The sequence below is a fragment of the Anthonomus grandis genome, chromosome 7, assembly GCF_022605725.1.
Source record: "Anthonomus grandis grandis chromosome 7, icAntGran1.3, whole genome shotgun sequence".
NCBI classification, from domain to species: Eukaryota; Metazoa; Arthropoda; class Insecta; order Coleoptera; family Curculionidae; genus Anthonomus; species Anthonomus grandis.
Genome location: NC_065552.1, coordinates 12,677,951 through 12,696,019, shown reverse-complemented (window position 1 = coordinate 12,696,019; position 18,069 = coordinate 12,677,951). Strand labels below are relative to the sequence as shown.

General features: G+C 30.8%; 1 protein-coding gene across 5 annotated transcripts in view; it reads right to left on the bottom strand.

The window, feature by feature from the left end:
• Positions 1-143: 143 nt before the first annotated feature.
• LOC126738937 (serine/threonine-protein kinase minibrain) overlaps positions 144-18,069 on the bottom strand; it is a 65,613-nt gene continuing 47,687 nt past the window's right edge. For 2 of the 5 annotated variants that reach the window (XM_050444429.1, XM_050444430.1), the window contains exon 9: positions 144-18,046. In XM_050444429.1, coding sequence (XP_050300386.1) covers positions 17,619-18,046 — 428 coding nt within the window. In that variant the 3' untranslated portion in view covers positions 144-17,618. The remainder of the gene's footprint in view (positions 18,047-18,069) is intronic. The other 3 variants (XR_007661491.1, XM_050444432.1, XM_050444433.1) reach the window with 3 other exon arrangements.

Genomic DNA, 18,069 nt, shown 5'->3' with positions numbered 1-18,069 from the left:
AACATTTGTTGGAATAACAGTCTTTTGTCATTTTGAACACTTGGTATATTTATTTAATAAATATAAGGTCAACTTACCTGTGTTTTTATCGTCAATCATTCCAAGAATATTGGCAGGACAATTAAAAATAAACTACAAAGCCATCCCTTTGTAAATTTATTTAAGAGCAAATAGGAATTTATAGATGAAGGGCTTATGTAAAATTTACACTATCATTATATTTACTACTTTATGGACTCTCGGTCATAGCGATAAAAACCTAATTTTTACGGCAGAAAAATGAAAATGATTGCATGTCATGAAATCAAAATAAATAAAAACGTGTTTTACAGACTTAAAAGTATCCGGGAATTGTTATTTACAAAAAAAAATCCCGTTAAATATTTGCTTTACCTAAAACTCAACAATATTAAATTAAAATTGGTTACGAGTCCCACTCACCGTCATGTATTGTCTATACAAAGAAAATATGCCATTTGCATTATAATTTTGGTAATATTTCAAACCAAATTTTAATGCCATCTGTAACTAGGCCATTTTCTAAGCTAATATTTTCTTGCACCTAATTGCTGCTAATATGAACAATTCTGACGGCAAATTCAAGACTATTGATTATTTTGCGTGAACATTTTAATTTGGGTTTTAAGATAACAATGGAATAGAGGTAAAGTTGTATATAGAATTGGAATATGGTAGGTAGTTATAAAATTATGTGTAATATTCGAGTTAAAAGTACCAATTAATATTAATTCAGTTGATTAGTGTCTTTTTTGTGCGCTATAACAATTTAATTTTTCGAAATCAGCTTTAGTTAGTTAGAGTTACTATTGAAAACGTCTTCAAAATACCATATATTAAAGCTATTAATATTTCAAAAATGTTAAACAGTTTGATGAAAGATGAGCACATATAGGTTTTTCTAAGTACTATTTTTACTTTTCTTGAACTATTCTATCTTAGACTTGAAATTTTGGCTGGTAAATTTTAACTACACAATTAGTAGTAAGGAGTTTCTGTTGTCCAAATAAAAAAATTCTCCAAATGTTGTGCTCAAACTTTACTACGAGTTCAAAACTAATTTGAACCAGATCGTGTCAAAATTCACAACTTCTGTAATTTCCTTTATGAAGCAAAACTGTATTTCATAACTTAAGCATATAATTCCTTAGACAACAACAGTTAAAAATCAGCAGAACATCGGCAACTTACATTAACTACCGCTGATATTACAATTATCACAAGATCAAGATTTTTTCGGTTCCACAATTAGCTTTAAAGAACTTAAGACTGATTTATCTAGAAAGTATGAATTACAATAAACTTATAGGGAATTTTAAAAAAAAGATGTTTAATTGTGTTATTACTGACGAAAATCCTGAGCAACCAGCTTAAAAACTCTTATGCAATGGGATTAAAACAACATACCAACAAATCACAAAAAAGTTTTACTATCCAAAATGGATGCAGGACCAATGGTCCAACTATAGGACTAACATACAAACACATAATTTGAATTTTTTGGGAGTTAATACTTGAGAACTTTCACGAAAAGACACAAAAAGCATAAAAAGACAAGTTTTAAACCGATCAGCAGCAGCTAATAAAAGAAAGCCACAAACAGTTTCATTAAAATTTATATGAAATAAGCTCAAAAATAGGGAGATTTTCAGTTAAACTAATAGCCTCAAAGACCCTAAAGTGACCTTATAGAACAAAGGCTTATACACTTGAAGTAATGAGATAACAGTTTTGTTTCAGAAAGAAAATATTTTTTTAACTTTGACATGATATATTTCAAATTAGTTTGGAACTCGTGGTAAAGTTAAGACCTGCTTGAGCAAAACACAAAATAGAATTTGTTCAATTGTACTGTTTCTGAAACTTTATTAAAATCAAAGCGGTAAATTTGCCTATTCATCTTTTTTTTAATTTAGATGAGTTATCAATGTTACGAAAATAGCATCCAATTTGAGCTAATAAACCAAATTAAACCTTTAAATTTTAATATGACGAACGATCCAAGATCAAAATATGTTGTAGCGCGATTAGACATAGTCTTTTCATATAATTTTAATGATTATTACTGTCTTTCTTTTAGGATTAAAATATGACGAGAAATCTGCATAATCAAAATGTTAAAATTTCGCGGAATGTATATTGTACAATTCGTAAATATATGATCGGATATAATCGGATACATATGTCTGTAAATGAGATTATTTATAAATCATAATTTAACCCATTTTAAAATGTTCACGTGAAACTATATATGAACACATTCTTTCCTAATAAATAGAGTATTTTTGGCCCTGGTATTCGTAAGATTTTCGCGCAATTTATAGAAAAAACTGCAAAACTGAGCGTTGAGGTATTTCATTGGATATATGCTATTGAATGCTTCGTAGGTACAACTTAATACTGTATTACGTGGTTATTGGCTTTTATTTTTGTAAAATGTATGAAAATATTTTCTTTTTAGACCGTATCAAAAATAAGACGGGTGAAAACCAGAGCCAAATAAATCAAAGTTCTCTAATTAATGATGCAGACCGACGACTGTTAAGACCGAATTTTATCATAAATTAGACAACTTCAAATAAATGGTACAGTCAATGTCAAAAGTATAGTCAAATATGTATAGAATATGTAGTACCATAATAATATATTACAATTATTAACATATACTATTTATTCGTAATTACTCCTTAAAAACTTGCCGTTAATAATGTTAACGATTATTTGCATTTGCTTATATATCACTAGCTCATTCCATTTTCTACTATAACTAAAAAAATAGTGGAAAATGCTCGAATTTAAAAAATTATTGTGGTATAACTCGATTTGTCAATGGGCAAGAACTTAATAGTTTTAACTTATAACTTTACCCGAGGCTTGGCGGTATATCGAATTATAGATGTAGAGTAATAGTGTTGGCCGCTTTTTACAAACCTTGTGGATAGCGTTATTGTAAATGCCTGGAAAATACACAACATGGTCAACAAAAAAAAAATAAGACAACTAGACTTTAAATCACAAATTGCGGTTGCCGTCATAAAATATGAAACAGTCATTACCGCAGAAATGGTGTAAACGCTATACGCTAAGATTAATGCGCAGAACTTTTTTAACAACTCAACGCTTGGTCGTCTTTCAAAAAACGCGCTACCGTTTGCTGTGCAGTGTGATAATATTGGACATATTATAGTTCAACAAGAAAAAAAAATGAGAAGAAGATTCCGCTAGTGTCAAAGTCAGACCATGTATATGTGCAAAAATTCAAAGTGCATCTTCATAGAAATTGTTTTAATTTATTTCATATTGGAGCATAAAAATTGATTTATGTTGACTAATGTCAACGCAACATTTTTTTTTCATCAAAACAAAAAAAATATTAATTTTTTTATACTTAATTTGCGTATTTTAAGTCACAATGAACAACTAAACCGTTTATAAAACTTAAATTTTTACCCTTGGGAATTAATGGGTTTATGACTTCTACGACCTAAAGGCTTTGTCTGAAAGATTACTAAGAAATAAAAATTAAACTGAAGGCAATCCAGTTAATTGGTTACTACTTATTAAAAGTTTCAAATATTCAAAGGAAAATCGTTAGCGAATATAAATACGACCCTTACAAATGCATTAACGTAAGGGAAAAAACCCAAACTTATCTAAGATTTTTAAAAAATTATATAACGAGCAGTTGCCAAGAAGTGAAAAGAAAAAGGATTTTCTAAAACTGTGAAAATCAAAATACACCCGGCGAATTCCATGGATGGTAACATTCCCTGCCTACCTCTACAAACGCACCAAAGAATTTTGCTGAATCCGAGAGTAGCAAAGATGATAATCTCTCATTAATTAATTATGTCCAAAAAAATATATAAAAATTAAACAGAAAAAAGTCCAACGTTTATTTAAACACCTGAAAAAAAAACACCGCTTAAATAATATATAGGTGTTTTAGTAATCAATTTAAAAAAAAGCTAATAAATCACGATTAATAATTTCAAATATCATATGACCAAAAACATTTACAGGCAAAGTTTAATCTTCATGTCCACTTTTCGCACATTTAACTTTTATGGACTTTTTCTTGTACGCCCACGACCTGTCGAGTAATGGGAAGTCCCCACGAGCGTATTTATCTGGCATAATTGATCACATGACCACACAATCCCTATCAAGTAATTGGTTAAGGTTAAATTGTAGGTAAACAGGTAGAAGAATGGTCATGCCATATTTCAAAGCTAAACAACGAGTTGTTAATTCCAGCGAATTCAACAATTGCTGCCCGGAGTGTAGTTCTGTAATCTAATAGTGTTTCAAATATCTGTGGATCCATACATATAAAATTACAGTGTTTCTGTAATATGGTTTTAATAAATATTTAAAAACTATTGCTTTACTTTAAAAAAATTGTGATATTTGTTGGTGGTATATTCCGCCAAAAACTGGCGTCCATTATGTATAAAACGACGAGAAAATTTCTCGTCGACATAATGGACGCCACAAAAATGAGTCCTTCGATGTCAAAAGCAAACTTGAACCATCGTATTATTTTGACTACGAATCAAAAATATCAATGCCATTAGTAAAATATGGTTAGAATCTAAAAAACGTACAAAAGCCATCTGTCGTCCTACTCATGAATTTAATCAACGAACATAAAAAAAGATGATAAAAAAGTTGCTTCAAGCTAGATTTGGGGTCGACTGGGAAGATAAAATTCCGTTAGTATCTTTGGCTTTCTTTAACAATGCCTTAAGTATTGCACCACAAATGTCAGAACGAGCTCAAGACGATGAAGAAGAAGAAAACTTCTGCGAATGCTTAGAAGAAAACCAAGTGGACCATATTTAATTTATAAGTTTTTGTATTAAATTTATTTCTCGTATCTTGGTTTTATGTGTTCTATTTTATATTAAGTGAAAAAACTGCTCAACTGGGTTTAATCTTATTTATTCTCTATTTAATATTTACAACATAGAGCATCAAGTCCCATATCGGCTACAACCAAAAGCATTAGATCCGCAGTAATGGATCAAAAAGCGTTATGCCCAACTGTTTATTGACATTTTCTCACAATTTTTGTTAGTTTTGAATTCAATTAGAACTATTTAAAGATATATCGACCAGTATCTATGAAAATAACTTACTATGCAGGTTTAAAATGAACGGAAACAAGAAATATTCGTTTTTTGTTGTTGGTGAAAAAAGTTTTGATGGATGATTTTCGTTTTGAGAACTCCTCAAATACGCTCGTGGGGATTCACATTGAAAATTAAACAATGAAAGGGCAATCTGTATCACGCGTTGGCTCGGTTACTAAATTAATAAACGAAGTTAATTATTAGATAAGACGTTAGTAAGAAATCTTATAATATAAGTTAAAATGTAAAGTTTATAAAATATATATCTTAAAAATTTAATTAAGACTGCGAACTTGTGATGTTTAAAATTGGTCTTTTCAGATCTGATAAAACCCCACGAAATATTCGACAAATCAAATTCAAGTTTTTGGCTTTATGTCTTTTTCATTTGAAGACCACAGGCAAAGAAGGCGCTATGTCAATTTTTAAGGAAATTGAGTTATCAGTGCCATCTATTAGAAAAATTTCAAAAGTTTAACCCTATCCTATCGTTCAGGCTATAAATGCGCTCAGTCAGGAGTAATTTCAATTTTTAATATTGACGAACAGCCTAAAAAGGCGCCATGTCAGTGCGGTGGTGGGTAAGAAGGCGCTTAGTCCGACTAAACCTTTGCTTTTTTGTTATTGATTTGCATTTCGTATTAAATTATGGCTTAATTTGTTTATCCCAAATTATAGATCCTAGAATATATAGATCCATAGAATTAGATAGAATTATAGATCCCTATTAAATTAAATCATTTTTTTGAAAAAGCTTTTTTAAATTTTTTTATATTGTTTGTCCTTTCATAATTGTATTTGTTTTCATTCCTTTTAAGATAATATGTATAATATGTACTGGATGTGATATTTGGCGTTTTAAAGTCCATATTTTAGTCAATAACGATACACGATGTTGTATTGTTATAGTGGATTTTATTTTATATTTTTTATAGTTTTATATTTTATGTTAGTGTGATGTTAGTGTGTGGCTTTTGTATTTAGATAGGTATGTCTTTTCTGTTCTGTTAATTGGCGTTCTGTCCTGTATCATTTAATTTAGTAATTTTATTTACGCGTAACCTAAAATAGACGCTTGATTTATGAGACTTAGACTTTGAGTTTACCTTCTCCCTCCTTTGTTAATATACTTAAGTCTCTTTTAGAGTAATGGATGATTATTTTGAATTAGTTTGTTTATTTTAACACGTGGTGCTTGATGTAAAAATAATAATTATGTCGGAATCTGAAAGTAGTGATGTAGTAGTGCCTGCCTTTGCCGAAAAGGAAACGGTATGGAAAATTAAGTGATGTTATGAAAAAAATCAACTTAAGAAGCCATGTTATTGGCAAAGATTATGGTTGCAAACGTTACAAGTGCTTTGAAAATGTGCCCGAAGTAGAAAGGTTACAGGTAATTAGGCGGTTTAACGAATTAAATTCGGTTGATGAGCAAAATATCTACTTATGCGGTTTAATCACAGTATTACCAATAAAACAGAGAAGGCCTCGCAAAACAGCAGAAGCTGCTGTACTTCACAATGCCTCCTATCATTATAGAATAAGATTCTCTGCCAATGGAAGCATACAAGAAAAGCAGGTGTGTCAAAAAGCTTTTTTGGCGATGCATGGCATTGAAAGGAAAAAACTGAAAGTACTTGAAAGGTCCTTAAAACAAAAAGGTGAGGCTCCACGTGACCGCAGGGGCAAAAACTTGAATCGTCCTCATAAGCTTTCAGAGAACTCCAGAAACCTAGTCCGGGATCATATTAAATCTTTTAAATGGCGTAAGACGCACTATAGCCTAAGAAAAACCACCAAAGTTTATTTGCCTGAAGACTTGAACATTAAAAAGATGTTTAAAATGTTTGAAGAGAAGTTTCCCTTAATAAAAGTTTCATATGAAACATATCGAACTATATTTAGTTCAGAATTTAATATAGCTTTCGGCTTTCCACACAAGGCAGAACCCTGCAGTGAGTGTGATACACATTTGGCGAAAATAAAAGGATTGGAAGCTAGTAAACAAAGCATAGAAGACAAAATATCTGTAAAATATAAACAAATAGAGAGAGACATAAAAAAACTTGAAATGGAAAACAAGTTACACAAATTAAAAGCAGAAGTATTTTACCAGAGGAAACGAAATGCAAAGAAAAATAGCCAGAAGAGCATTTCTACAGAAGCTATCTGCTTAGATTACGCAAAAAATCTGCCAGTTCCTAATATAACAACGAATGATGTTTATTACAAAAGACAACTTTCCATCTATTCATTCAACATTCATGTTTTATCCACATCCCATACAGTGTTTTACATGACTCCAGAAATTACTGGAAATAAAGGTAGTGACTCCGTTAGCTCTCTACTCCATCATTTTTTAGTTAACTTTCTTGGTGAATATGTTCGACATTTGGAGATTTTTTGTGGCTCGTGTGGAGGCCAAAATAAAAACTACACTTTAATTCGTGCTCTTCATTACATAGTACATACTGAAAAGAAACTAGATTCAGTTAAAATAACATTCCCAATCAGAGGCCATAGTTACATGGAATGTGACAAAGATTTTGGTCTCATTAACCAAAAAATACGTGCAGAATTACCCACGGACTGGTATAATCGCTTCAAATCTGCTAGGGCAAGGCCTATGCCCTTTGAAGTTGTTCAAGCTAAACAAGATCTTGTTAGAAACTGGACATCCTTTTTGAAGCCCAAATATAGAAGAAAATGTCCTTTTTCAACAAGACCGATAAGAGAACTGAAGATTGTGAGAAAACATCCCCAATTAATCTACTTCAGAAACAGCTACAATGGGATGTGGGACAGAAAATTTCGACCTAATAAACTGCTTAAAGCTGGAGAATTTAATCTTCCCGATTTGTTATTTGATGGTGAGTTTAGTGTATGAGAAATTTTTAAATAGTTTTACTATTACAGGGAATTTAAAATTTTAGGTCCATTACCATTGAGTCATGCAAAGTGGAAAGATTTACAAGATCTTAAAAAAATTTGCGGATCCGAGGCTCAGCAATACTTTGACAGCATTCCATTTTCCAGAAAGTGATAATGGCCACCACAAAAATTAATTATTGCTACTATTAATAATTTTAGACAATTAAGATTTTTTTTAATGATAAACTTAGGTTAAGAATCATAATGTTTTGTAATAAATCATAATATGACAAAGTGCGTTTTTACCTTTTTTTCTGTAATGAGGTGTCTTTTTCTTCTTTTTGTAGAATTTATTTACTATTTGATTTAATTTACTAGATAAACATTAATATAATAATAAACATGAAAGCTACATTTGAACAAAATGAACAAAAATAAAGGTTCCAATGCTTTAGAACGGGTTTTCTCGAAATCCCGTTTTTTGACATAGCGCCTTCTTTGCCTGTGGTCGTCATTTATTATAATTAATATGCGAGGGTTTCGTGATAAATTAAAACCTTTGTATAAATTAAATTAGTCTTTTGTTCCTGGGTGCCGACCCAGGAACAAAAGACATATTTAATTAGCAACAAGCTGCTTAAGTGAATTCTATATTGTTGTAATTTGTAGTGCTTTTACCATTTACTTATTTTGTTGAATAGTACGTCAATATTTAAGTAAATATCAATTTATAAAATTGTCATAACCTCAATTATTGAAAAGATGAAAAAAATAGAATAATTCACGTATTTAGAAGAAATATGAACTTGAATCTTAGATTCTTAAATCTTAATCTTCTAGAGTCTTAAATCCTTCAATCAAAGTTTATATTTCTTCTAAATAATAAATAGTGACGTATTACCCAACAAAATAAGTAACCAACAAACTACTAATAATTAATAATAAATTAATAGTTTTGGGCCAATGGTTATCTTTAGCGGAATAGAAATATAATGCAGTGAATATTTTTTTTATACGCCTTTTAGAAAAGCTTTAAAAAAATACAAATTTCATATTTAACTCATTAATACAATCGAGGAATGCTCACTGAGCTAAAAGAATTTTAATATAACACGATCCTAAATGCCGATTATTGACGCCATCATTTATTATATTTAACGGTGCCACATGGTTTTGGTGATATATTTTCTATTTTATCTTCTTTTCTAATCGGTAAGATTGTTTTTGACGTATATTATATGTTAAAAATGGCATACCATCTACAGTACCGAGCAAAAGTGGAGAAAAATTTTATTTAATAAATATTAAGCCAGAGTAATCGACTATTGCCAATAAACAAATACTCACATTATTTCTTTAGGTTCAAAGGAATGCAAAAACATATTTGGTATTTATAAATTCTTGCAACAAAAACAATCTATTTGCTTATCTTTATTTTATGAGGAGCAAAAGTAGAGAAACATTTTTAAAGTTCTTAGTTTATGTTTGCTTATTGAAAGCAATACACAATAATATTTTGTTAATTAATAAAGAATAACCTGTAAATATGCCTCGAGGTATTACTTTGGCGTTATGTATAAAACAGTTGATAATATCAAAATATCAATCGGGTGCAATTAAGCAAGCAATCATTGCTAAGCAGTTAGGATTAAACCGCTCAGTCGTTTCCAAAACCATAAAGTTACACCGCATTAGGAACTCATTAATAAGTCCACCTAAAACTGGTAGGCCTAGAAAAACGACGCCTAGAGTTGACGAGAAAATTAAATCCTTAGCTCTTAAAAATCCATTTAACACAGCAGTGGATATAAAATCTCAACTAGACGATGTAAATATTAGTATCCATACAGTTCGAAGACCTTTAAGGGACAGTGGCTTGCCGGCAAGAAAACCATCCAAGAAACCCTTCATTTCGAAGAAGAATCGAACCGCCAGACTTCAATTTGCACATGACCATTTAAACCGGTCAGAAGCAAGATGGAATACAGTATTATTTTCGGATAAAAGTAAGTTTAATTTATTTTCTTCTGATGATATTTTATGGGTCAGGCGTCCTAAAAATAAAAGAGTTGATCCAAAGTATACTTTGGGCACTATTAAGCATGGAGGGGTAAATGTACAAATGTGGGGTTGTTTCTCTGGTATGGAAATGGGCCCCTTGTCAAAATTGATGGGATTATGGATCGATTTAAATATTTAGAAATATTAACTGATAATATGTTGCCATATGCAGAGGAAAACATGCCATTGCAATGGAGGTTTCAACACGACAATGATCCGAAGTATACAGCTAAAATTATAAACAAATTTTTTGAGGACAAAAAAATAACTATTGTTAAGTGGCCTGCTCAGAGTCCTGACCTTAATCCCACAGAGAATCTATGGGATCTAGTAGACAAAAAAATTCGTAAGGAACATCCCGAAAAATTTAAAAATAGAGACGAGTTGTTTGAAGCAGTTGAAGCTGCATGGCATTCTGTACCCAAGGAGACCTTAGGAAATCTGATTGGATCTATGAAAAGGAGATGCCTTGCAGTTATTAAAAATAAGGGATATGCGACTAAATATTAATTTGTTGTTATTATATATTTTCTTTAAATATGTGTTTCTCTATTTTTGCACCCTGTTTTTTTTAAATTAATTTACATATGGCTTTATAATAAGTAGAATTATATTGTTTATGTTTTATTTTTATTATCTAGTTTGGTGTAGTATTATAGGATAAAAAAATTTTAGTTAACTTTAATAAAATAAATTTAAAAATAAAAAAAAAGTTTCTTTACTTTTACTCGGTACTGTAAGTATATTAAAACAAATTCTTATGAGGAATCAATCTGATAAAAATCCGATGCGATATAAAAATATTTTACGTTAATTCACAAATTTAGAGCCTTGAGTTGACGAAAAAGTTTTAGACAAAAACTGTTAGGGACAAAAGTAGTCAAAAAAGAGTCCAGCCACTTTTACCTTGAAAACCTTAGTTTATGAATATTTATATGGAATCCCCTATTAAAAAAATGCATATTTTGACCTAGCCAAATTGTTACTAAAGTCAAGATTTTTGGATCAAAATAATTTAAACAAATTCCTTTAAGTTTGCGACCTGAAAGTCTAGAGTCTTAAATCCTACAATCATTTATCGTAAAATTTTTGCCTAATTCGTCATAAAAAAATCGGTGTTTCGGTATAAAAATTAACCAAGCCCATGAAATGACCAGTAAACAGTTTTAGGATCACAAAAAGCTGGACTCATGCTTTAATCCTTTTGTCCCCAATACTTTATAAAACTTTAATCACCCTTCGTAATGAACACTGACAAATCAGTTATAGTTTTAAAAGAACTGACCACACAACAGATAATCATAACCGACCACAAGGTTTTATAACCAATTGGTTTTACTGATGTGCACATACAAGTCTAAATACCACCTAGTGATTCATGAAACTCTAATCGAAACAAGGTAGCAGTAAAAGTAAATAATCCGCTTACATATTCAGTTGTTTCTGAGCTGAGCAAGTTTTTGTTTTTAAAAAAACAATAGAACAAGGTTTGTGCAAAATAAAACTTTTCAACAAAGTCTGTTTTTAATAACATTCGTCTAAAAAAATTTACAGAGTTTGTTTAAAGCTTTATTGCCTAAAATTATTCTGGCTATTTGCAACAACAATAGAACAAAATCCGATTGCTAATTTGATATTCACCGTGATATTAGGTTTTTAACTTGAGACTTTTTGGCTTTTTTTTTAAATGATACTACGAACTCTCAAAGTTTCCATTCATGTAGTAAATAAAATATAAATTTAATTGTTAATGTAAATCCGTGTATAAATTTGTAAAGATATAGTAAAATCTCAACTCTAAATACGTTAGCTATTATGTTTTGCCTCTTAAAGAGAGATTTACCAAGGAAATGACCGATTGAATAGCGAATACCCGGACGGGAAGAAATATTGGTTGGTGAAAAAAGTGTAGTTTTTTAAAATCGCAAAGCAGAAATAGTATATTAAGAATAATAGGTTCAAAATCATTGTGTTCAAGGTGAATACAATTTGCTATTCAGGGTGATACACATACAACCTAACTTTTTTAAATTTCCTGTGTACTTTTATTACAAATAAAAAAAAAGCAGAATTTTTATTTTACGCAACGAGACAAAAACTCCGCTTTCTTCCTACAGAGCAAAAAAATTGACCAAAAGGAAATCCAGAAATAAAAACATCTAATTTTTTAATTCCACTAGTATCCGATATTTTTTCTGCTTTAAGGCAAATTCCGATAAGTTTTTGTTTAAAAGGTTTTGAAAAGCTCAATAATTTAAAAACGACATGGTCGCCATTGTATTTTAAATTGGTTTTAGCCGGTTTGGCTTCAAAAACTAAAGTAATTATAAAAAAGTCAAAGTTATACAGAGTTATTAATTACAAAGAAAGTAAAATGAATTGACAAAAAATTAAATTTAAACTGCAGGTTCCTCATAAAGACAGTCACATTGATTGTCATCATGAGCATGACAAGTTCTTAGGAGTTAACAAAATTTTATACCATTCTAGGTCGGGCGATTTTTTCCAGTCCATCCGAAACACTTCATCCATAAGGTAAGAAAGACTATTCTTTTTTTTCTGGTAAGGCTTTTTCGACCTCTTTTAGCTTAACGTACCGTGTGTTCTCCATACCCTTTTTTATTAAGGTCTGGCGAGTATTGATTCCATGTTATCGTTCCTATAATGATCAAAGGAAGAGAAAGTATACTCAAAGTCAGAGTCTCACAATTATACTCACAATTTGTGAGACTTGTATACTTTCTCTTTCTTTGATCATATATCTAAGTCTCTTTGACAATGATGATTATTTTGAATTACGTTCCTATGTTTATGTATGGTAATTCTTATTTCACTTTTTTGTGTGCTTCGATTATATCCCTTTTGTATCTGATAACTGGCGGGCTTAAATCGTGCATCGTTGCAGAATTTGTTGCCAAGCTAAAGCCGTTTTAAAACCAAATTTTAAATACTTTCGAATATCTCTTCAAAATTATTCATGCTCAGACAAAATTATTCTTATGAGTGTATCAGTTTTACACTGCTGATACTGATGACTATTGTGCTACAGCGCGTTTTGAGTCGTCATTTTTTCCGCACGCAAAAAGATGAAAAGTTTTGCTGGGGAACAATCTTTCGTTTCATTTTACTGATAGTGTTTTAGAGCAATGTAAAGAAAAACAACAAAGATTTTATTCCCTACCGAAAAATTCACTCACCTAAGAACACCTCCCTTTAAAATTGCATGGAGGCATATATTTACCAAGTGGAAAATGAACACAAGCAGGAGACGTCAATATATAAAAAGGACTTTCCCCAACTTCCCGCCTCTACGCTCATCGAATTGGGAAAAATTAATAATGCATCCATAAAAAATTATCTCATAAGATTTGTTCTCACTGCAAATTTCTTACAGGTTTGAAACTGTTTCCAAACTATTCTTGATGAGCATGCGTAAAATATTACAACTTATGATCGATTTGAAACCGTCTGTGCGAACATCAAATACGGGTTAAGTGGAGAAGAAAAATAACCTCACTTTTTTATGCCAGTGGGCAATGGGAAAATAAATCAAACATAAACAAAAAAAAATTATACTACAACCTCGAAATAGCTGTATATTATTAATAGAGTTTAAGGTTGTGTGATTATTTGCAACTTCAAGACTTACTCTAAAATAGTCGAGAAATTCTATTCTATTAAATTGGGACACAGTTTCATCAAAATAGTTTTGATTTTTGGGCTTTATCTGTTCTTCAATTAAATCTTCTTTAAAGTCTGTGTCGGAATCAACATAACTCGGATTCAACAAAATTCTGATCAGACTCTTCCGACGATTCAAAATCACTATTTCCTTAATGTTTATTTTTAGACTAATCCAACAATTTAAAATACAATTTTCAAAACGAATATCAAGGAGTATACAAAACGACAAAATACAAACAACAATTTAGAGGTTATGTTCATATTCCGAAGATCGGCGTTGACTGGCTACACGAATTCTCTGACACTGCTTGAAATAAATCCGAAAACAAGTCTGACTATAAGATGACGATCAGAAATTTGTGTAAGAACATCGAACTTTTGATTTGAAACCGATCAGAAGTTCCTGTGCGAACGCATTTTACTCTATTGCGCATGTTTATTTGTCGAAAACTTGTTTCTTACTGCTGTGAGAACAAACCTATAAGCTCATTTCAAGCAACAGAAATTGAGCCACTAGATCCAGAGCGGGTTTTGCGGAAAATTCCAGTTCATGATAATGATGCTGTTGACGATGTTAATGATACCAAAAAGCTTGTGTTAGAGCCAGTAAAAGTATTACTAAACAGGTTCATAGGACTTTACATTAATTTAAAACTGTAATACTGTCATATTACAGTTTTAAATTAACTTAAAAACTGTTGGAGAGTGATATAAACCCCACAGAGAACAAGGGCAAAGGGAGATAGTTCAAATTGGCACATAAACAACGAGCTAGGTATTATAGATGCTTACAGTGATGAACATTTTAAAACCAAGATGTGTCCTTACTTACAGGGTTGCCAAAAAATAAAAAATAAACGATCTAATTGGAGTGGTCGATTTGGTTAATAAAAAACCACATACTACGCCAACCTTTTCAAAGAGCTGTAATTCATTTTTTAGTTTTTAATTTTGAATTTGTTTATAGATATATTTTTGTACTTATTTTTTTTTGTTAAATTGTGTAAATAAATGTCTGTTATAATTTGGCAAAAAATCATAAGCCAAACATAAAAAATTAACAATTATAACTTTACGATACTTTATTGCAAAGTTTTAACTGTTAATTTTATTTTTAACAAAACAGCATTATTTTGACATATACCATAATTTAAAATAAAAATCAGTATCAAAAACGTCGTAAGTCTGATTTAAGTTAATATTGCAATAAAATCTTTTTGCATCTTTTAAAATTTGTTGTATTTTTATCTTTATTAAAATAGTCAATTTATCCAAATTTCCAAATAAATGAATTCTCATGCTTTTTATTTCTACTAAAAAAAGAAATCAATGACACCCCACTTATAGTCTGAGATTGTTTATCCAGTTTTTCTTATACCGGGTGACACAGAAAAAAGGGAACACTTAATAACTTTTTTACTTTTCAAGATAAACAAATGAAATTTGGTATCAATATAAGAGCTATAAGATAAAGCTATAAACAGTTATAAGAGAATCTTTTGACATATTCTCTTGTTTTCCATCACTTCCGGTTTAACAGGAAGGGACTCTTGGTATATTATTACGTATTTCGATAGAAAATAATATTCTGAAAATAATGATACTCTATTTGCTACTTTTTGTTTTATAATCATAGAATTTTTTTTTTATTTTAAAAAAGGGTGCCATGAATGCGGTGAAAGTTTTAATTTTTAATCAAGTAATCACGAAAAAATAGTTTTCATTGGTTTTTATGACTTAAATCGTTTACACGCCTATTTAAAAATGTCCAAAACCATTTATTTTGGCATTTACTTTATTTTTGTAAATAGTACATTATTAGGAACAACTACTTTTGAAATACGGTTTCTTTTTCCCAATAATTTGATATGATTGTTTTTTAAATCGGTTGATACATAAGCCGATAAGAAACAAACTAGGTACATTGAGCTTTCGTAATGTAAAAAAAAATTAGAAAAGCAAAATAGGCCAAGTTATTTTAAAAATTATGAATAATTCATCTGATCTGTCTCAGTACTACAATTTTTTTTTAATATATATGATCAATTTAATTATCAACAAAAGTTCTCGTCAATTTAAATAGGTGTTGCTTTTTCTAGATTTCATACTTTCATTACAATTTGGCCACATAATGTTTATATTATTACTTGGTAAAATCAGAGCTTAAAGAATTTGTTTTCTCTAAATTATCGGTTGAAAAAGCGAAAATTTTATTATTTTCAAAATACAGTATGAAGAGCGTTTCAACTTTAAGCTACTGTATATTTTTAATATAATTTTTTATAAATATTGTAAACTGATTCATGTAATTTTTCAAAACTGATTTTTTCTTTAATAATTCGGGACTTGAAAGAAATTAAAAAACATAATTAATCAAAAGAAAAAAAAAAGAAATATAAAATATGTGGTATAATTAAATATGTTTATGTATAGGGTATCTCAAATTCATGGGAGCCAATTGGGAACTCGGAAACCATAACAGATACAACGTTGGGTAAATTATGGCAAATAAGTGTAATTTGTGATTTTAGTTTTCTTTTTAATTATGTATAACTCCTGCATATCCAACAACTATAGCAGTTACTTCCATAAGACCTCCGGATCTTTCTCGGTTATATCTCCGGAACTATTAGTATTTTTTTAAATATCTTAAACATAATTTTAATAAATATCAAATTATGCAACTGCCCCATGTTTTAATCCATTTCGTAGCTTTTACGGTTACCAAGTCTCTGAATACAATATAGTACTTTAATTGCATAACGAACCACCCATAATGGCTCTCTTAAAAAAAAATAAGATAAACAGGAGAAAGTTTAATTTTGTATTTAGGTTTAAGAGTATGCTTTCCAGGGACGTGGATTGGTAGACCTGGTGCAATTGAAGGCTACACGGTCTTCAGACTTAACTCCGTTAGACTTTCCTTCAGGGATATTTAAAAACCAAAGTTTCTAAAAAAAATACTGATGACTGAAATGCTTGAGAACGTAGAGCTATTAGCAGACAAACCCTTGTCAATATTCTTAAAGAGTTTCAATATAGGCTTACTATTGCCTCGCCAATAACGGCTTAAATTTTGAGCATTTAATAAATTAAATTATTTCTTTAAATGTTAATAAATTAAACTTCAAGTAGCAGATTTCAAATATATTGTAATATCAGGTCATAGGATTACACGTGTTTCGCCCGTACTGCGTAGGCTTCATCAGATCTACTTGTGTATTCATAATAAAAAAAGAAGAAAGTAAAAAATAACTACGTAATACAAATCAAACGTAGAAACTAAAAATTAAAGATGGTGAGAAGCTAACATCTCTAATAAAAGCTTGCACTCTTTAATAACTACATCTTTAGTAAAAATGCATTTTCTTTTTTTAACAAAAATTTATGAAGGGTGGTTCGCTTTGAAATGAAAAAACCGCATACATAATTCATTTATTTTATTTGCGAATTAATTTTCCCTGTATATTATTAGAATTTAAAAGAATGACTTGTTATAACTATTTGAATACCAATATACTAAAATTAGAAGAAAAAAAACACCATTTACGGCATACCTTGAAGTTTATTAATTTTTTTATCCATCTTGAAAGTGAAACCAATTTGAGCAAACTTTCATCACTCAGCTACGCTTTATCCGGAATTTCCTTTCTAATCCAGATTACTGTAATCCGTAATTAATTCTTCGCGCCAATTAGTTCGCAGAGTCTCAAGTAAAAACCCAAATACCTCAGCTAACGCAAATACAACCTCTCTTAGAGGAATAACCACAGAGCGAGTGTCTCCCTAAATATTACCTCTAACGTCCGCATATTACGATTGACTGACTCTTATTGCGGTGACGCAAATTTAATGAATCACAACAGGGCTTTGCTGTAGACAAACTCCAACCATGGGACTGTTCCCATCCCGGTTAGTACCATCCGACTGTTTGCGCACATTCTGATGCGGTACCACCTGTGCTCCCTGGTTACCCCCGCCGTTATTACCGTTATGTTGTTTAGGGAGGGTGTAAGTCTGTAGAGATGCCGGGCCGTGGTTCAGGACAGCCTGATGCGGCACCTGGTGGTACCGTTGAGGTACCACTTGTTGGGCCTGCGTCTGTTGACCGCGGTGAGGGTTATGTGGCGCCCGTCCCGTTGTCGGGGATTGAGCTGTCTGCGGATTCCACAGGGTTGAGTACCCGGCATAAGACGCGCTAATTTGTTGTTGTGGTTGCTCCGGTTGATAGTGGTGGGCCGAGAACAGCTCACGGGATCGACTAACAAAATTTAACCCTACAAAAGAAACGTTAAGTGAG